This window comes from Antedon bifida, chromosome 9 (genome assembly GCF_963402885.1).
Source record: "Antedon bifida chromosome 9, ecAntBifi1.1, whole genome shotgun sequence".
Lineage (NCBI taxonomy): Eukaryota > Metazoa > Echinodermata > Crinoidea > Comatulida > Antedonidae > Antedon > Antedon bifida.
Window position 1 is genome coordinate 18,390,385 of NC_136234.1, and position 21,618 is coordinate 18,412,002.

The window sequence follows — 21,618 nt, forward strand, 5'->3', positions numbered from 1 at the left end:
AAATAAACCAAAAAAACAAAAACCAAAAAATATCAAATGCATAACATAGGTAAACAGTCATCCTCTGGTAAACACATTGAAGTTTACAATAGATAAATAAGAGGCATAATGTAATAAAAATTATTATTTGGATGTTAGATGTTATATAAAATAGAATTTCATCTTTCACCGAGTGAAAATATTACCATCGTACTCATAAACATTCATACTTTGTATACTATACCCCAACTGTAAACACAACATCGGATATTTTGATCTCCCCGAGGTTTTAAAAAAAATTAGGTAAAATCTCTAAAATGGCTATCCAGGGAAGGAGTCGGGATATAAATTATATATGGAATTTAATTATTTTTAAAGCGTTTGTTTTTGGTTTAAAATTATTTATTTTAATTTCATTCAATGCGATTTTGTATCCAATTCTCAGTGATGTATCTCCACATGTATGCCCAGTATCACTATAGAAATATTTGGTAATACAGCATCTAATTTGTATCACATGTGTGCGGTATCATGTAAGTTTAGGTTAAGGATTATGGTATGGTATATTACTATGAGATACATGTGGAACCATGCGATGTTACAGATGTTGTAATAAAAAAATTGTCCTATATACTGGAGAAATCTAGATACAGTACCGAGAATCGGCACCGGTGGAATCGGCTGGATGATTTTGTGCCGCACTTTGCGGCGGTCGGAAAGTCTCTCCGTGCCAAACTCCCCCACCAAGGCATTATAAGTCAGCCTATTACATATAGGAAAACTTATTGTTTATTTTCCTTCAAATCAGAGACAATATTAAATTTATAATAATTACTCTTTTATTGAACCATTCTGTTTTGATGTGCGAATTAAGGCTATCGTTTCGTCGTCATGTACTTTACTAGCGTTTTTCGACCACTCTTGCTCTTCGCCTTGTGCGAACGCTAGATAAACCAAAAGTCCGAATATTTGAATTCCAGCAACGACTGCAAAAAATACGTTCCATTTCTGAAGCGTGTTCTGTAATAAAATAATTAGGCTAATTTAAATTTGAACGGTGAGCAATAAAGCGATGGATAATATTAAGATTATATAATAGGTAGTAGTTATAATAACATTTCAATGACGAGTTGTTATCACACAAAATCATGACAAGTTAGCTAACAAAACTAAAACATAGGCATATTGACATAATTTATTTAAAAACAATTTAGGCCTAATGTATTGTTTGAAGGTATAGGCCTAAATGATGCAATATCCCTGGCGTAGTTTTTTCATAAACATTTACCTCGCCGTTAATAATTGTGCCAAGAACTAATGGCCCGATAAAACCAGTAATACTGGATGCTGCCAACATTAATCCAGAAATGATTCCAGAAAATGGTGGTGAGAGATCCATAGGATTCGAAAATATTCCAGCGACGTCAAATCCATATATGGAATACACTATCGTCACTAGAACAACGGTAACTGTCACGTGATTGTTATCGAAATAATTCAATAGAATTAGAAAAAATGATGATACGCCGAGAGCTGTTGAAAAAAACATACACATTGATTATTGAAGTTACTTTTTTGTATCGATATATATAACACATAAAATAAAATGTAACGTTTCTGATCAGTCATTATTAAGGTACTTCGATAATTTTGTCTCAGCAATGTCTAGATTTCATTAGCTTGAAGCCGCGATTTTTAAAATCTTTGCGAATTATTTCGACTGAAAAGATTGGTTTTGTGACGACCATATCACGCTATATTTACCTAACAGCTTAGATACTCCACACATGTTAAGCCCTATACAAATCATTTCAACTCACTTATTGCCACAAACATCTTCCTTGTACTTCGGACGCTGAGATATGAACGGTTAATAATAACATCGGCTATGAATCCACATGTGAATTTTATGCCAAACTGGATTATGTTTGCTACCAATGTCAAAAGGCCAGCCTTAAAAAAGGAAATTATATTGAAATAAAAGTATTCATTCGTAAACATTTGCATTCCCCATTTAAGCTCTGTCTACACTATCAAACTAGGTTAGCAAAAAACAGTGCGTGATGTGCCCAAATATGATAGTGATATGTCCAAATATGGTAGTGATGGGTCAATGATAGGATCAGCTAAAGGTGCTTTAAAACAGGCTTAGTTTCCATCCATCATTCAGATGAATGTATACGACTAATTGACATTTAATGTTTGCGACAGACACGTCGGCCATAAAACCTGACATGATACAAATAAGATGTATCATATCGGAATAGTTGGTAATACAAATATTGTATTTTACTGCTATAGCTGCCTTTACGTACTATAGTACAGTATGGTACAGTACAACAGCGCATGTGTCACACGTATTATATACGAAAATGCCACATGTATTTAACGTAACCTTACAAATAATCTCGATACAGAATTAACACAATATGTAATGCTGTATCATGGAACGTGCCTTAATACAGGCCAAATAATGATGTATAGCAGAGACAGTACCGTTTTCGAAACCTACCGTTTCCAAGCTGTACCCAAGAACATGAGTGAAAAACAACGGCATGTCGGAAAGAAGTGTATAGCATCCGAATTCAAAAGTCACCATACACAGTGTGAGGGCCAGAACTGGCGAAGAACAAAATATTTCTATCCATGGAACACTGAACTGGAACAGAAACAAACATTTAGTCATTTAAAACTCGTCGTTCAAAGTTGCAGGCGCTAAAATATGGAATAACCTACCAACTGAAATTAAACATTCTTCTCCAACAATAATTGCCTTATTTAAATAAAAATATTGATCTCATTTCTTTTCACAAAACTTTGTATTTAAGACAGGACCACAATGTAAAAGGGGTTTCGTTTAACTGATTGTGTAATTCTGTATAAAAATGTTGTATAAATAATTTTTTAACAAAATGCCAACGTTTTGTTGCTGTTTTTAGTACAGTATTTGTTTGAAAAATCGATCGAGAGTATTATACACAAATGTTAAGTGATTACCCTTTTCTGTTGGGTTTGGTTCAAAGCCAAATTAATGTGTTCTCTTTCTTTAATCGATATGAAAGGATGCACACTGGGAGACTCATAGATCAGTGTTAACCATAAAAGTGTCCAAGCAGCTCCAGCAATGCCTATGATAAATAAATTAAATATAATTGATTTAATATAAAAACAACAAACGACTAGCCAGTAACGTTTAGTTTAACAAAATTTCAGTTTTTAATTTTAATTATAAATCGCCACGGAGAAATACCAGCCTAATTAACATAACAACAACGCAAGATGAACAGGCGTATCCTACGTAACGAATTCAATGATCCGTACACACGTGTTGGGAACCTGTACATTCCTAGTGTTGCATATAAAGTCAACAACGAAGCACTACCGTCACTTGCAAGTCAATGCGACCAAGGTGAACAAGGAGCGGTGATGCCAATTACAGATAGAAACGACCAACTAGTGGACATACCGATGTCCAAGGACGACAGGGTATCTATCGCATCTGAAGTCGATCCGGAGCTATTTGAGTGCTTTAATAGAAAAGGCGCGCACTTTATTCATCTCAATGTTCGGAGCCTTATTCCAAAGCTAGAGGAGATCAAGGAAATCGCAATGAATACGAATCCTGTTGCTATCGCAGTGACTGAAACATGGTTGGACGAATCCGTCACAGATGCAGAGATACAGGTCCCAGGCTATGCTATCGCTCGGAAAGATCGTAGTCGTGGAGGTGGTGTCTGTATGTATTTAAACAATAACTCATGTTTTATAATTAGGAATGATTTAAATTATGTTGACTTGGAAGCTTTATGGGTTGAATTTTGTCAACCCAAATTTAGGCCAATTATTATTGGTTGCTGTTATCGTCCGCCAAGGCAATTAAATTTTATTGACCTTTTCGAAGAAACCGTTAGGAAAATCAGGAAATGGAATGAAATTGAAAGTATTCCTGATGTTAATTTTGCCTGGAATTATTTTAAAGAAACATTGACTAATATTATTGACAAAGTTTCCCCTGTCAAAGAAGTAAGAATTAAACACAAAACAGAACCGTGGTTCTCCTCTGACATTCTAGAAAACATAAAGAATAGAAATAAATTATTAAATAAATTTAATAAAAATAAGGATCCTCAACTTTATAAACAATATTGCACACTAAGAAATAAGGTCCAACGTGATATAAAAACCGCTAAGTCTAACTTCTATCTTAAAAAAATTAAAGAAAACCGAAATAATCCTAAAAAGCTATGGAAATACCTTAAGGACATTGGCTATAGTACTAAGAGGAAAGAATGTAAAAATTATTTTTTAGATATTGATGGTAATGCATGTTTTGATAATTGTACTATATCTAATTATTTTAATGACTATTTTACAAATATTTCATCTGACCTTGTATCCGAACTGCCTATGTGCAATAATTATATTTTTGATACTAATTCTGAGCATTTTAAATCTTTTTATAATTCTAGAAATGTACTGCCGAATAAGTTTATACTGTCCGAAGTTAATGAAGAGACCATATTTCATGAACTAAACAAACTAAACGCTAATAAAGCACCAGGACTCGATAATCTTCCAGCCAGATTCTTAAAAGATGGCGCGATTATCCTTAAGAAGCCTGTAACATATATTGTAAACCAATCTATAAGTAAAAAAGTAGTTCCAAATGATATGAAAACGGCGAAGGTTTTGCCTCTTCACAAGAAAGGTTCGAAAGATAATGTGAGAAACTACAGACCCATTAGTATTTTAAGTAGCATGTCTAAACTCTTAGAAAGAATGGTTTATGATCAACTCGAAAAGTACTTGTTTGAAAATAACTTACTTTATGAATTTTAAAGTGGTTTCAGAAGAACCTTCTCTACCGACTCGATCCTCATTCACTTAAACGATTTTATTAGAACACAGATTTCAAAAGGCAATTATGTTGGCATGGTCATGCTTGACCTGCAAAAAGCCTTCGACACAGTCGACCATTCTATTCTGTGTATTCCGGTCTTATTTATCTAATAGAAGACAGATTGTTTGTATCGATGGAACTTTTTCAGAACCCAAACTTTGTACACATGGAGTTCCACAAGGTAGCATATTAGGTCCGCTTCTGTTTATATGTTACATTAATGATATATGCCAATATGCATTGAGAATGACTGTAAATTGTTATTATACGCTGATGATAGCGCAATGTTGGTGGCCCATCGTGACCCAGTATATATTTCCAATAAACTAGGGCATAATATGGAAGTATGCAATAACTGGTTGGTTGAAAATAAATTATCCATGCACCCACAAAAAACTGAGTGCATCATTTTTGGATCCAAAAATAAATTAAAGAATATCGAACACTTCGAAGTTCTCTATAATGAACATACCATCCATAGTTGCAATTCCATTAAATACCTTGGTTTACAAATAGATAATTGTGTTCATCTAATTATTGGACTATTATTGTTTTAAATATTAATTTTTACATATCACAGTAATGTTATTATACATCATTGTTTAATTTTTCAGAATGGATTGTGAAGATGTCCATCAGCTTACCATAAGAATAAAAAGAAAAGTGCCATCCACCAAAAATATTCGAAGTACACATCCACGCAGACGAATAGCTTGATATAATTAAACCCATACACATGCCTAAAAAGAAAACACAATCTAGTCCAAGAATACCGACAGTAAATATGTGACCCATCTTACTATTTTAAAGTTTTTACTATTATTTACTACTATTTATTAGGCCTACCAGATAATGTAATTGACACCATTGTACTTCTTTCGTTCGGCATCGCCCATTTGGAAATGAGAACGTAGGCTCCCGGTGTCGCTATTCCCTGCAAATTAAAAAAAAAGTTTTTTGATTTCTTATATGGAACGAAGTTTCAGTACAGTAGAACCGCTGTAAAGCTTGGTTCCCACTAGCGACGCAATGTAACGTAACGTAATGTAACGCAATCTACGTAACGTAAGATTATGCCCTTCTAATAATTGTGTTTCCCCCCGCCTGCGCGAAACCAAACCTGCGATGTTTGCAGCACTGTTGCGTCGTCGTACGAGTGTACCAAAAGCGGAGTTCTACTTACGCCTTATACAATACTCGTGCGAGGACGCCGGTTCGAATATACAAATATATGTTTTTACAAAAAAAAAACCCAATGTATTATGACCGTCGACTTGAACGATACGGTAATGTTCCAAAATCAGTACCATAGTATTGGCTAAAGCGTGGTTTCCACTAGAACGCAACGCAGCGACGTATCGACGCAAAGTGTTGTATTGCGTAATCAAAAGTGGGAACCGACGACGCAATAGTGCTGCAAACATTGCAGGTTTGATTTCACGCAGGCGGGGGCAAACACAATTATTAGAAGGGCATTTGCTTACGTTGCGTAGATTGCGTTACGTTGCGTCCCTAGTGGGAACCAAGCTTAACATTACACTTTATTACGGAAGCGTCTAAGTGCCATCCACTTAGCCACTTGTCAAGACAAATTATCTTGTCAAGTCGACATAAAATATGAATATCCGTACTTTGTGGTTCAAGTTAATTAACAGTTGAATTTGAAATATGTCTATGACCAATTTTACACAAATATGCTATTATTTAGCGAAGCGTCATTCTTTTGAGATTAAGGTAATGCCAAATAATACATTCAAAAGATGTATTGTTAACATTTCTTGTTCATCATTCAGGCAGAAACAAAACACCCTTTTCAGATCATAATACATAGGCCTTATACAAACACATCATTAACAATGAAATCTACGATTCTGTGGAATGACTGGCAAATGAACTCTTATCAAAATGTGAATTGTTTATGCTTGATATAAAGTATATAAATCCTATTTAGATAACAAGAAAACGCCTTAAACATTGGTCTGAAGTGTTCCCAACTCAATAATAATACAGTCGGAGAGCCGCGTTGGGAAATATGACCGTTATCGCTGAATTTTCGACTTCGCATGACGTCATAAATTTTAGAAGCCCTCTCTCGGCACAGAAGCATCAACGTTTCGCGCGAAAACATTAGCATAAAGTATACGTCATTTAATAGCTGTTTAATAAACATTAGTAGGCGAAAAATTAACCATATATGGTAAGATCAGTTCCTTATATGTTTAAGATGTCGCAGGTCACCTAATTTTCTGAATAATTTGTTGGATTTGTTGTCAGCGACAATTTCTTTCCAAAGTTCGTGTGCGTCCGTCAAAACTGAAGTTTTCTAACAGGTGTTTGTTTACAAATTTTCCATTAGTGGGATTTGCATCCCATACAGTGAATTACCAAAAAACCGACGTATATGGATAGAGTAAGTATCAATAGTCTGTTTTACGTTAAAATTGGCTTGAAACCCTATTTAAGCTTCCTATAGCGAACATTTTAAAAAAGGTCCTCATGTCATATATTGTTACGTCTCGCGGCACTAGTTCCGTCGTGTGTGGTGCATGGTGTGTTGATTGTGGTTGTTGTAGGTGAGTATATGCACGACCTGGTGGATCGTTGTCGTATTATATCGGCCTAGGCCTAGTAACATGTTCTGTTAATAATTTAAATACTTTAGTTACAATTTAGTATTATTAAAGTATCGTTACAATCCTACTCTATATTGAAGATGCATTGGGAAGTTTTAAAAAGATAATTAAGCAAATCGCAGCCTGATACAGGTATAGGCCTACCTATTCTATATAGTTAAATATTTATTTATAGTAAAATTATTGACAACTGAGGGGTACAATTTATTTATAATATTAATAATTATTACAATAAACAGACATAAGGAAATTTTGTATTTGCTGCTTTTTCATGGTAGGCCTATACTATATCTGAAAATGTTTTCAGGTTGTTGAATAATTATACTGTATAACGATGCAATGTTTTGTTCATATCATAGTGACAATTATTTAAATAGTTTCATTCATTACATTTCAGCTATTCATTTTCATTTTAGGTTTTTTGTTGGTATCAAGACTCGACGATTTTCTGTCTCGTTCTTCAATATGAGGTTGGACGGTGGAAGCTGTAATGGTTTTCTCGATTTCAATATCATTGCTGCAGCTGATAGTTTTTCATTTTATTCGCTAATAATAATATAACATATACATTCATGCGCATTCAAGTTTTAGAAGCGTTTCAGATCAGTCAATGATAAGATATAAATTAAGTTGCAATTGATTGATTGATTTACTTTATTAACCAGAGTCACACAGATACATACAATATAAACATATAAAACAATCATAAAATCAGTACAACCGTAAGACTCACGTAAGTTAATATGATATAGGCTAAGGCCTAGCTAGTTTGTTATGTTTGATGAACAAGTTGCTATTTAAATAATATATACAGTAGTAGTAGTATTTACTATTTATATCAGTATTGTTTGAAAGATATTTGTATTAAAAACTGCTTTTTCACATTCTGTATACGTAAAAAAAAAATTGGTTGCTTGTGTGAAATGCAAGTTGTATCTAATAAAGTAATATTTATATACAAGTAAATGATGGACTTATATTTTTATATCTTGGTTTCAGCTGGGCCCATAATTATCTTTTTTAAAAACATGACCATATAAAAATACACGTTTGAGTCTCTGAAACAAACATGCCCGATTTTATAAAACATTCCCCATATATAAATTGAAAATGGGTTATTTATTTTTATTTTTCCATTTATTGTTTTTTTAACAGTTTTTTATTTGTTCTGGGCCTAGTTTCTCCTTCAGGCTTCTTCAGGCTTCTTCTTGCTTGGTATATGAGCAGAGCTGGGATAGACCTACCACCAGCCTAGACTATAGAATACCCAGCTACTATTATTAACACTCACTAGGGTAGGCCTACCTATCTAATATTAGTATTATATCAGAATTACTCAGCCTAGCTAGGCCTAGAAAATACTATTTTTAGGCCTAGCTAGGCTAGAAATCAAGTAAGTAATTATAGTAGGTAGCCTTTCCTAGCTCAGAAACCAAATAGAACAATAATCGGGGAGCAAATTGAAATCTTAGGCCTATGACGTAATACGCCTGCATAAAAACCGTATTGAACACAGACACGATTCGGTCCGGGACGATTCGTACCAGCTTCGTAAAACGTAAACAAAGTTTCAAAATGGCGATTTTTCGATCGAAACAGAACAGAAATGTAGTAGGTTTGGTTTGATTAGTGGGAGTTGCATCCCAAGAAAGCTTAAAATTAGATTTTTATTTTAATAGATAGCTTAATAGTTTATCTTGAAAGGATTTTAAATTCGCTTTGAAACCTTATCTAGAAAATATAAAATTTAATGATTTTTTACCATCATTTAAAAAAAAATTAAAGTAAAAAAGTTTATACATAAAATAATGATATTTCTTGAAACAAAAAATCTGTGGAATTTAGATCACAGTTTTTATCATTATTTACGCTTATAGTTCAACTATTGAAATACGTTTATTGATTTCATTTAATATCAAAATTATACCATTTTCTAAGTGTACTAAAATAGCAAAAATTCCAACATTTTCCACGAAGCGCGCCCTCACAATGAATGAAATCAGTGATGCGTTACCAACGCGGCTTTCCGACTGAATAACGGCACTTGTCAGAAAGCACTGACGTAAGCGAACTTGTTAAGGTTGGTTTCCACTAGCGACGCAATCTACGCAACGTAAGAAAATGCCCTTCCAATCATTGCGTTTGCCCCCGCCTGCGTGAAAGTACAAAACAAAACACAAACTGCAAACATCGCAGCGATTTTTGCAACACAAACTGCAAACATCGCAGGTTTGATTTCACGCAGGCGGGGGCAAACACAATTATTACTCTTGCTTACGTTGCGTATATTACGTTGCGTCGCTAGTGATTTTGCGAACTGTCTCTTGTGGTGCGCCTTTGCCGTTGCATGGAAACCAAGTTTGCTAACCAATTTCATAACCCTTGTCAAACGTTTTTGTGTAAAAACTAACCTGTCCCAATCCATCGAGAATTCTCAGCGCAATCAATAGATTAACACTGATAGCCGCTACCGTTGGAATCAACGAAGTCAGGAGAGAAGACCAGACAACTGCAATCGCAATAACTCGTTTGCCGCCAATTTGTCCTGCCAACCAACCCCCGGGAATCGGCATGATGGCGTAACCAATGTAGAACGATCCAAGGATAAGCTGTTGTGTTCCAGTGTTCCAGTCAAATGTCTCTATCTACGAAATTTCAACCGACATAAATAGAAACATACTAAAAACTATGAACGTAGGCCTACATCAGTACAGTATACTAGTAATTACTAGGTATTATTTCACCGTAAAGCACTGTCTACACTATCAAACTTATAGTTTGACAAAAAAATGTGATGTGCCCAAATATGGTAGTGATATGCTTAAATATGGTAGTGATATGACATCATCATGTCCATATATGGGCACATCACATACAGTTTGATAGTGTAGACACAGGGCCGTAGCCAGGATCTGTCAAGCGGGGGGTTCGGACACTAAGTATTTGGGTCACTGCCCCGCGTCTGAGGCGAATTTTGTTAAATGACACCCCTTGATGGCCGGAAATGGTACTCTGACACATAACATTCATGATAAATTGCACCTCTAATTGGCCGGAAAAAACACTCTCATGCAGCATGCTACCATTGAACAAAACGATCGTACTTTTTTCCTCCTCCTCACACACGTGGACTATTTAAAGGACGATAACATTTGTTGTCGTATGTTATATGCGCGTGCTCTGTGTGCGGAACCACCGCCGATTGTTTGATCATTCACTCGGTATTTTGTTTTGCGTTCAAGTTAAAAGCCCCCCCCCCCCCCCCCAAAAAAAGCACAATTTGGGTGAGAAGGCAAATGCAATGCTTATTATAGCCAGGGGCGGACCCAGGGGTGTTTGGCCCGGACAACACCCTTAATTTCATACTAAATGTTGTTTCTGCCACTAAATTAAAATTGAGTTCCATTTCATCGTATATCCATCCGGACCCGGAACTTGATAGGCTTAGTCATAAAGTAGTTACAGAGTTGCAGGGCCTTTTATCATTGTTGAATGTTTTGATATTAGCCTAATTGTTAAAATGACAACCACAACCAAAATATTTCTTCGTAATAAAATTTATTTTATATGGAACGCTATAAAAATAATCCTCTGCTTCATCAGAGCATGAATACCTAATAACCAGACAAGAACGTATCTTTATTACGTTTTACTATCAATCCATTTTCATATCACGCAATTCATTTTTCAACAATAGTAGTATGACAATAACATTTTTGATTTAATAGTGAGGGATTAGTTACAGTTTGACTTTGAATAAACCATTGTTAATTTACTGAAAATCCAAAATGAACTTGTAATATAATATAATACAAACAAAATTATCCAATCAAAGAAACGCTCTACTACACATGAGAAATAGATGTCGGTCGATTAACTTCTGACGTTTAACTTTATTACGTTTTACTATCAATCCATTTTTATATCACGCAATTCATTTTTCAACAATAGTAGTATGACAATAACATTTTTGATTTAATAGTGAGAGATTAGTTACAATTTGACTTTGAATAAACCATTGTTAATTTACTGAAAATCCAAAATGAACTTGTAATATAATATAATACAAACAACATTCAATCAAAGAAACGCTCTACTACACATGCTACACATGAGAAATAGATGTCGGTCGATTAACTTCTGACGACGACTAAAACGACAATCAGCTAAATGTTAGTGATTTTATTTCATCTCTGGCTTGTTACATTTTTCATGACACATTACCGAACTTTCCCCTCCTCTCGCAATGAACGACAGTACAGATCTTCCATATCTAGGCTCGTGTATGTAGCATACTACGTTATTTACAAATTACCCACGCATAGCAGTGTTACTAGAACCATCACAGATTACCTCTAATGGATCAATCATTCACACATGAATTAGAAAATTCATCGACAAACGAAATATAGCCTTATATATTCATTCCTTTTAAATATTAGGCATATTGCCAAGGCTAATGATCGATTTGTCCATAATTATTGCGTTTTGCCGGAGATTTTCCATAATCTAAGGCCAATTTTTAGGCCAAATCATAATTGTGCGTAGGCCTATAGTTTTGTATTTCCGATGCGTGTAGTACCCTATTTATCTTCATTTCCGTACGTTCGTAAATATGAGGCCGAATTTCCGTAGTAATTTATAGACGTTCCGAAATTTGAACCGTTTTATACCGGTATCAGAGCAAAGTTTGCTTCTTTCTGCAAATGTAAAATACCCTGCAACTCTTTAACTACTTTATGACTAAGCCTATCAAGTGCCGGGTCCGGATGGATATTGTATACGATGAAATGGAACTCAATTTTAATTTAGTGGCAGAAACAACATTTAGTATGAAATTAAGGGTGTTGCCCGGGCCACTAGGGCAACACCCCTAGGTCCGCCCCTGGAATCTTAGCTATATATCTACATAATCAGCTCATCAAACCTTTTGTGGCTTTTCACATGAATAAACTTTCTGGGCGCCCGGTCTAATAATACTTGCTGTTGCTTGCTCCTGGCAAGATTCTTTGACCCCAATAAACGCCACTGATAAATACAAACGTCATGCATGTAATTTCAAGCGTTAACAATAACTATGATATGCCTACATACATCTGTTGTAATGTTGTTACATTTGTTTTCTCCGTCCGGTCCCAACTCCTCAATACACGTTTCTGCGTCCTCCGCCGGTTCTTGCACCATCACCGTCATGGCGATATTTAAGTTCATTCTCATACAGTACAGTATACACATCGCCAGACAACACATGAAAGGAATCGTATACCGAATCATGTTAAAAACACGGTTGACAATAATTCTAATCAACACAGTCACAAGTGAATTTTACTAACAAAGAGTAACTTTCGAGAAAAAAAATACTGATCAATCTCGTTGCATAGGCCTAATATGATTTTCTGCTGGCATAAACAGAGATTAGGCCCAACATGCGGAATTCACTTAGATTGTTGTGCTGGCCATTTAATTGCTGTAGGCCTACAAAAAATGGTCAACCTGAATTAGGTCTACAGTATTTGCATTAAAATAAGACTGTTCCATTTTTATAAGGGTGTTCATTCTTCAGTCAATTATTACTGTTGAGAAACAGAAAAAAAGACAAACGCTTAAAAGTTATACATCGTTATTTTTCAAACACACATATAAATAATTCAAAAGTTCTATAAATGCAAATTATATAATTTAATCTTATTAGAAATGTGTATACAAAACAATGTAGAACAAAAATTCTGATCATAGCTGCAAAAGTATTGCATTTAGCATCGAAAGAGTCAGCGTTATAACTAGGTTAAAGTCAGTTAACTAATAGTTAGTTAACTAGATTAAAGTCAGTTAACTAGATCAAAGTCAGTTAACTAGATTAAAGTCAGATTTTTTTAAATACTTATATACATTCAAAAATATATACATATAAAACCGAGTAAAATAATTATAGTATATACAATAAAATATTAAAAAGTGCTTTTTACAATGTTTTTGACAATTTAAAGTAACATTACATTAACCAAACACTCCCCCCAGACAAACTAAATCCGCGATTTAAAGTAACATTACATTAACCAAACACTCCTCCCAAACAAACTAAATCTGCGATTTTACGTGCGTGGACGAATTTTAAAAAAAACCTCGCCAAAAAAAAAACAATTCGAAAAATCAGTGAAGCGTGAAATTACATTACTTAATAATTGTAATTTCACCACCTCCACAAATCCACTTAATTTCACCTCCACTCATGATATGACGTCAAAATTACCCAGTTCAAAGTTTATGTTTTATCGGGTTTGACGTCACAGAAATTCGAATTTCACTTGTTTAAACCCAGGCTCACATCGACATCGCAGAGAGATATGTAATACTGTTATATTCTCAATACGAGAACGCAAGAAATCATGTACGGTTTACGATGGGCATTTGGCCTACACCATCAGAAATAGTTACGGTGAGTAGGCCTACAGTAGGTACTGCATACCGTCATTTTTTTTATAAAATTGTGTGAAGGTAAACACTGCATACCGGCGTCGTTTTTTTCTTCACAAAGACGTGCATCTTAATTCCTCGCCTGCTCTATTATAATCAACATATTCCTTCGGTGACGTCATTCCATTATGCGACGACGTCATTTTCCCGCCGCCGCCGTTCTGATTTATGTGTAAGTTTGGTAACACATCTTTCGGTTGATTCGCTTTGTTTTGTACAAATTCGGGATAGGACTTTGCAAACGAATTGTCAAAATCTTCATTTGGAGAAAAATACGAGTATCTTCCTTCTCTTCCAGCTGGACTTAGTTGGCTAGGGCTTAGTTGAGAAGGACTATAAGAAGCAATGTGCGCTTTTAAATGACTTGGATCCAAAGTTAAGAACTGATCCATCGGGGCGGGCTGATGATTATCAACACCAGATTGTCTGCTGAAAGGTGCGACGGCTGCCGTTTGTTTAGGAGAAGGACTGCGTCGTGTCAGTTTATCAAAGAACCCGCTTTGTGGTCTGCTGTTGTCAAAGCTTTGATCATCGAATGTTAGGTCAGAATCGCCAAGAATGGAATCATAGTCACTCATTTCAGAATCACGATATTTTAAAATTCCTGGCGGATTGTCAGGGTCGAAATCTTTTGAAGCTGTAGGTGAGTTACATTTTGACGATGGATTTCTTTTTAGTTGGATGACGGTCTCTCTAGTGTAGCCCATAGACCATTTGCTATCATCGCTATCTCGGATTCGTTTTGGAAGATTACGCCGTGGTGTTTTCTTTTTTCGTGGCTTAGCAGCAGCGGGTTGCTCAGATTGACCATCTAGCGTATCTTCCTGTACGAGTGGTATTCCTGTTTGCTGCTGCTGACTGAGCTGTTGCTGGTTGTGCTGCTGCTGAATAAATTGCTGCTGATATTGCACAGTATCTCCGTTTGTCTGTTGGACCATCCCTACAGGTTGCTGGCTATATTGCTGGTGTTGCATGTCTCCATATTGTGCAGTGGGTTTGGCATATTGAGGCTGTTGACTATACTGTGCATTCAATTGCATGTTCCGTTGAATCTTGTGCTGTTCCTGTATCTGATGGTAACGAAGCATGGCTGCATCAACACTGTGTCGGTTAAGTTGCTGCTGCTGCGGCGCCGTGCTTTGCATGTTGTCATGCCGCCATTTTTCGTTCATCTTGGGTGATTCTTCTAACTGAAGTATTTCCTGTGGATCGTTCACATCTTGCCAATGTTTCCGTTTATCATACATTTTAGGCGAATCTTCAAGACCGATAATCTCCATATCGTCTTTTGAAAATTGACTCTGGTGTCCATTCTGATTATTTCCATTCTGTTGATGCCCATTCTGAAGGTGTCCATTCTGATGGTGTCCGTTTTGATACACCGGTTGTCCATTCTGCATAGGTCCTGTTCGACCAAGTGGTTTTCGATACCCGTCGTCAAATCCAGGGTTAGATAGACCAGCGTCAGCAGTAGTAAAGACAGTACTTTCTCTAGTGTTCAATGGTTCCTGGTCATCTCGTCCTGAAAATAACAAATATGTGATTTGATTGATTAACTCATTCATGTATTGCAGTAGTGGTGAACAATCGATTGAGGTGCTTTCAAGGGGCAGCAATAATGCTTTTAGAGAATAGTTTGACCCTTTCCTTGTTCTAGTAAAGGTTTCGTTAGACAAACTGCATTTGTTTGTACACAAACTTTACCCCCTTTAAGGGAACAATTTTCCCTGAAACGTACGACGGTAATTACTGTATATATTTTAACACTACGACCAACCAGGAGACATCTCTAATAAAGGCAAAATGTATTGGGTCTTAGGTATCCTTTTAATTACGGGGCGCCGTTTTATGCTGACAAATTTAGCAATGTCCCGAACGGCGCCCCGTATTTAATAGGGTTCTATGTAGTAGAGATGCCTAAAGCCGATCTTCCACTAGGCGAATTTGTTCGCGCGAATCGAAAGCGCCAGCTTGTACGCATGCGTATTCATGTTTACATCTTCCAAATCCTTCTCTACGCATGCGTATTAGCTAACGCCTTCGATTCGCGCGAACAAATTCGCCTAGTGGAAAATCGGCTTTACGTGTAGGAGGCCTACCATGGCAGTACGTGCAGTGTTTTTTATCCCTTATCAGAACTTACGCCTTGTACTCGTACGCATACTGTTTCTTTTGAAAGAGCCTCGTACGACGGGTGCGTCTCGTCTTATTGAGTTACGATTGCTCGACTTCTGCGCCGAATGTTTTCGTTCCATAATTCTTTCGTCCAGTTTCATTTTAAGCCTCCTCAGAAAATACGCTAACACACCAAGAAGCAGGCATGCAACTATGCAACCAATTACGATTCCAGCAATTGCACCATTCCTGAATATCAAAATAAAAAGCGAGAGTGAGTTACTTAAAACGGTCGGTTTGGTGATATGTACTATATACTATACTGTATTTGTAAATGAAACATCGTGAAGATACAGTGAAAAGTGTGTTGGTGTGACTCGGCCAGGCTATAAATATTTGCCCCAAAACAACAACAATATCATTTACAATTTTAGAAAAAGGAGGAGAGGGGGTGGGGGAATACTGTTTTCTTTTTTATTTTATCGATAATACAAAATCAGCGTAATAATATCTCAGTGTGAAAGACTGTGAAGTGGCCTGTTGATTTAAGGCGCAGGTGGATGATATGTTTACACCAGGCGCAACGAGTCCGACTTATATTCACATAGCTGCAAGCTTTCTTCAATAGAAATGGGTAGCTCTTTGTCATTTTCATTCATAATGGTATATTTATTAAAATCATCTTCACAAAAAAACTGAATTGTTACAATTTTTTACATTATTAAAAGGTACTTAAAATATTTAAAATGTTTTAAAAAGATAGCATAAAATAACATCAAAAATTGAGAACCACACAATACATCATATAAAAACATTAAAATAAACGAGCAAAACTAGTAAATGACTGGCCCAGTGAATTGAAAAAAATTACGTAACATATTATTTTGTATTCTTATTACTTCAAACATATATTATACAGAGAAATAAAATTATTTTCAATACAGTAGTAAAATCAGTTGAGGTTCTACTGCCTAATGGAATGACTATGGAATGGAGCTGTTCGATATCTGTCCGGCAAACAGGGACAGTAAGTTTGTTTGCGCTTCGTAGGCCATGGGACTCAAACCTACTGAGTGGAATACACTCATCTTGGCTTGAAATTAACGAGGCAAACAATTTTCTACAAATTTCATTACGACGAACATTTAACTGTATTAAGTACACTGATCAAGAGCTAGATTATAGTGCGAAAACCCTAGAATAATTTTACAAGCTCGCTTTTGGATTCGCTCTAACTTATTTGATTCAAGTTGGGTAAGACCAGAATGCCACACATGAACGGCGTATTCAGTTAAGGGTCTGACATACCCAGTGTAAATAGCATTGTAAATTGGCATTTTGAATCGCTTTTGAATCAACAACACTATTATATTGTGGCATAACAAATAATATGAGGCCATAAACTATTGTGAAGTCAGCTGTTGTGCTGTATGTGTAAAAAATGACATCTCGATCAACCTTTGGAGACTTCAATAGGAAGTTATTTCTTAAAAAGAAGTTATTATGGCTTAATATAGTGTAAATGCAAATAACGCAGAAGCCAGTGATTCTGTACAGCCATATTAGGTTTTAAACTTTATGCCTTTGTAGCCCACAAAATTGTGTAAGAATTGTGATTTTTTAATCATATATACTGTATCATTACATTTGCTTTGAGAATAATTATCTTCGTGTGGTATCGTCACCAATGGACTTTATATTAGGATATGCAACAACAAAATGTAATGTAAAGTAAAGCCCTGTCTACACTATCAAACTTCATATAACAAAAAAAATGTGATGTGCCCATATATTGATATGATGACGTCATATCACTACCATATTTGGGCATATTACTACCATATTTGGGCACATCAAATTAAGTTTGATAGTGTAGACAGAGCTTTAGTCTTACGAAAGTCCATCTTGGGTGCTGCTTGACAATCCAGCATACGAACAACATTGTTCGAGGTTATAATCTCCACAGCAATATTCCAAACTAGAATCTGAAGCAGGAGGGCAGTATATTGAGTCTCCTTGATTAATACAGGTAGCACCACATACTGCAAACAAACAATATCATCATCATTATGACCGTACAGTAAATATTATTTCATCTGGAGCATATATTTTAAGACACAGATAAGATAAACAATCAAAGTGAACTCAATTAGGCCTACATATTGGTTTATAACCCACGCATGGTCTCTGAAAACGACAACAGTGTCACAGATCATGTTATGTAATAAAACGATGTATTTAAATGATATGGTTACATGATAAAATATTCATTTGTAATAACAATAATAAAGTTATGTATAAACATTAAAATAATAATAATAATAATAGTTCATTCTTATATAGCGCATATAAGCAAGCAATGCGCTGAACATTATTACGCCAGTCATTTCCTGATCAAACACCTATGGAAACATACTCCCATATATGCAGCTAGTAATCAGCGCAAAGTTGTGTCTTAATCTAAAAAGATGTATTGTCTTAGTAGTATCAGTATGTCATTGTGTCATTCTTTCTAATTGTATATAGGCCTATTTGAAGATGATTGGCATTTTCGTTTGTTCTTTCTTTAGTGCTTGATATAAATACTGTATAAGTCAAATATTACAGTTTGCTGTCAATGTGAACAAGTGTTATTGCATACAATATTACGTTCAAATCATATTTTTAATTCTTCTTTATTCATTCTCTTAAGATTGGTTCCCACTAAAGACGCAACGCAAGGGCGTAGAGAGTCGACCAATCACAAGCGATGGATTATTCGAACAGTCGCTTGTCATTGGTCAACACGCTTGCGTTGCGTACGTCCTTGCGTTACGTCCTAGTGGGAACCAAGCTTAAAGACGCAACGCAAGGGCGTAACGCAACGTAAGCGAGTCGACCAATCACAAGTGATGGATTATTCGAACTGTTTAGTCGCCTGCGTTGCGTCTACGTCCTCGCGTTGCGTCCTAGTGGGATAGCCACCTCGCCTCATAGATTACTAGGTTACTGTACCTTTACATTTTTGTTGTCCCTCAATCCCGTGAGATTACCGTTATATTCAGTCTGGCGTGACAAGGTTTTATATTATACTTTTCTATTCTTTAAAGTATTAACTAAATTCAATAACCTCTCTACTTCTATTGTTGAATAAGGTCATTGGAAACTTATTTGAACTCTATTTGTTCACGATGTATTGTTAAACTAAAGTATAACGCATACTTATGCATAAACAACAGTGTGGTATATAGGACGGACGATGAAATCACATGTTTTTACCCCCTGTACTGTTAGCTATATTTGAACATGAACGGTCACGTGTGCTTTTTTTCGTGTGACGAAATGCCGAGCTCTTCCCCATTAGACACCATTTAGAACAAATGTTATTATACAGTTTACCAAACACCATTATTCTATTTTTGTAAATAGGCTGCGCTTACCACCAGACCCTACTCAAACTTGTGGTTTGAACAGAGCCTTGTCTACACTATCAAACTTTATTTGACAAAAAAATTGATGTGCCCATATATAGACTTGATGATGTCATACCACATATTTAGGCACATCACACTTTTTTTGTCAAACTAGTTTGATAGTGTATAGTGCGAGGAACCTTAGATAGATAGGATGTGTGCGGACTTTTATTATAGAAATGATTACGGTGGATCTTTGAATTATTATTAATATTATTAAACTTAAATTTAATAATGTTTATAGATGAACCAAGGTTCTGAACTGTTTACTGTTTAATTATTTAGATAGGACAAATATGTACAGTACTTAACAATTAGTATTGGTTTGTAGTCGTGTACCGATTTGTTTATCCTATGATAAAATACTAGTAACTGTAACGGAATCACAATTGGACTTTGCTTGATTAACGTACAACAAAGATGACCATTTCTGTCAAACCAGGGAACTTACAATCATTTCACTCTTCCTTGTTTAATGTAGCAGTATATACACTTATATGTGTCCTCATTATTTCCCTTCCTCTTATTTACCCCTTCCCTTGCCTCTTAAATTCTTTGTTTTTTTCTCTTTGGCTTGAACCACCACTTTTATTCATGCATTCATTCAACATGATTAATACAGTTAATCAGTACCGTAATATTTGGTTTTAGTTGTTGTAGGCCTAAATCTACAATATAATCCTCATTTTTTCGTAATTTCCGTTTAATTACCTTTCCATATATATAGTAGTTCGTATATACAATATTAAATATAACCATACGTATATAAAACAGATTTAAAAAATCTTAATTCATATCATGATTTCCTTCTTACATTTCCCCTTCTTATTTTCCCCTCCTCTTATTTTTCCTTCATCTTATTTCCCCTCCTCTTTTCCCCTTCCTCTTATTTCCCTTCCTATTATTTCTTTCCCTCTTATTTTTCCCCTCCTCTTATTTTCCCCTTCATCTTATTTCCTTTCCTCTTATATTCCTCGTCTCTTATCCCCTTCCCTTCTTCATGTGTTTTTCTCATTTATTTATTTTCATATTGAAACAATGTATCTTTGTTTAATTAGAAGCGAATAAGGGGAAAAGGGGGAATTTTACTACGCGGATATGGATATAGACCCCAAAACAGAACAATGAGTGATATTAACCTTTTCATTGTATTACAGTATTTTAACAGTTAAGCCCATCATATATGCCATTGACACTCTACATAGATAGCTTACCGTATTAATCCCCGTCTATTGATGGCAATTATCTAGTATACAGTATGCCGGATTAATTATAATATTTTAGACTTCTAGATATAAGCATAAGAAATCAACCGTTCGTTGAGTATTACGAAAACACGAAGCATGATATAAATTGCGTTTATCATCAGCTATATCGTGACAGTGTAGCCTACTTGCCTACATTACTGTTGCGTAACACAATATATTACATTACTATAAATGTCATTCCAGTTGTAATTAGGCCTCCGCGAATAATTAGTACTTTTCTTATTTTGAGCTGCTTAAGGGCTTGAATTATATTATATTTTCTGTGATCACTAATGCATGGCGATATCTCCGATTGCCGTTAATTTGAATCTCAGGATCTCGTACGATCGACTACGTATGACCGCGCGTCCCTCGCAATCACACGAGAGTATCAAAAACCCAAAACTAATAATTTATATAGATAAAACAAGAACAACTTACCGAAATTTAACAGGCTTTGAAAATAGAAGAGGGAGAAATATAAAGCGACTATTACAGCCATGTTTACACTGATGCTTCTATAATATTGGTCGCCTATTGTTGCAGTGAACTTTGACCTCTGTAGCGACAAGCAACCGTGAAATATTATGCATACAAATCCATAGTCAATAGTCGTTGTTTTCAAGCATAACAATAGCGAACTGATCGACGCTCTCTATTCTCTTTAATAATCAACCCGGTTTTCGTGAATGAGTGTGAATCACTTTAATAGCGTATGATCCGGTGGGCAAGCCCAAAGCGGGGCTTGCCTATCACATCTGTTGTTTGTAGGCTACGTAATGCCGCATACAAAACGTTCCGTTTACTACGCAGCTACC

At 35.6% G+C, this 21,618-nt stretch overlaps 2 protein-coding genes and 1 long non-coding RNA gene across 4 annotated transcripts; 1 reads left to right on the plus strand and 2 right to left on the minus strand.

Annotated features, from left to right (window-relative positions):
- Positions 1 to 666: 666 nt before the first annotated feature.
- On the minus strand, positions 667 to 5,781 carry LOC144851793 (sialin-like). Its single transcript, XM_078709417.1, has 7 exons — positions 5,726 to 5,781; positions 5,524 to 5,619; positions 2,977 to 3,107; positions 2,492 to 2,638; positions 1,800 to 1,932; positions 1,268 to 1,512; positions 667 to 999 (listed from the first exon to the last, which is right to left on the minus strand). Exons 1-7 carry the CDS (start codon positions 5,766 to 5,768, stop codon positions 811 to 813), a joined length of 984 nt encoding a protein of 327 aa, XP_078565543.1. The 5' UTR covers positions 5,769 to 5,781; the 3' UTR covers positions 667 to 810.
- Positions 3,414 to 8,688, plus strand: LOC144851797 (uncharacterized). The gene is made up of 3 exons (XR_013614223.1): positions 3,414 to 3,715; positions 5,494 to 7,289; positions 7,929 to 8,688. It is a non-coding gene; the product is annotated as an uncharacterized LOC144851797 (long non-coding RNA).
- A 4,480-nt stretch (positions 8,689 to 13,168) lies between these two features.
- LOC144851809 (uncharacterized) lies at positions 13,169 to 21,591 on the minus strand. Of its 2 annotated transcripts, XM_078709434.1 has the most exons (5): positions 21,242 to 21,591; positions 17,996 to 18,143; positions 16,130 to 16,350; positions 14,898 to 15,508; positions 13,169 to 14,867 (listed from the first exon to the last, which is right to left on the minus strand). In XM_078709434.1, exons 1-5 carry the CDS (start codon positions 21,300 to 21,302, stop codon positions 14,040 to 14,042), a joined length of 1,869 nt encoding a protein of 622 aa, XP_078565560.1. In that variant the 5' UTR covers positions 21,303 to 21,591; the 3' UTR covers positions 13,169 to 14,039. The 2 variants fall into 2 exon arrangements, with proteins under 2 accessions (XP_078565560.1, XP_078565559.1); XM_078709433.1 differs by having other exon boundaries at positions 13,174 to 15,508.
- Positions 21,592 to 21,618: the final 27 nt, after the last annotated feature.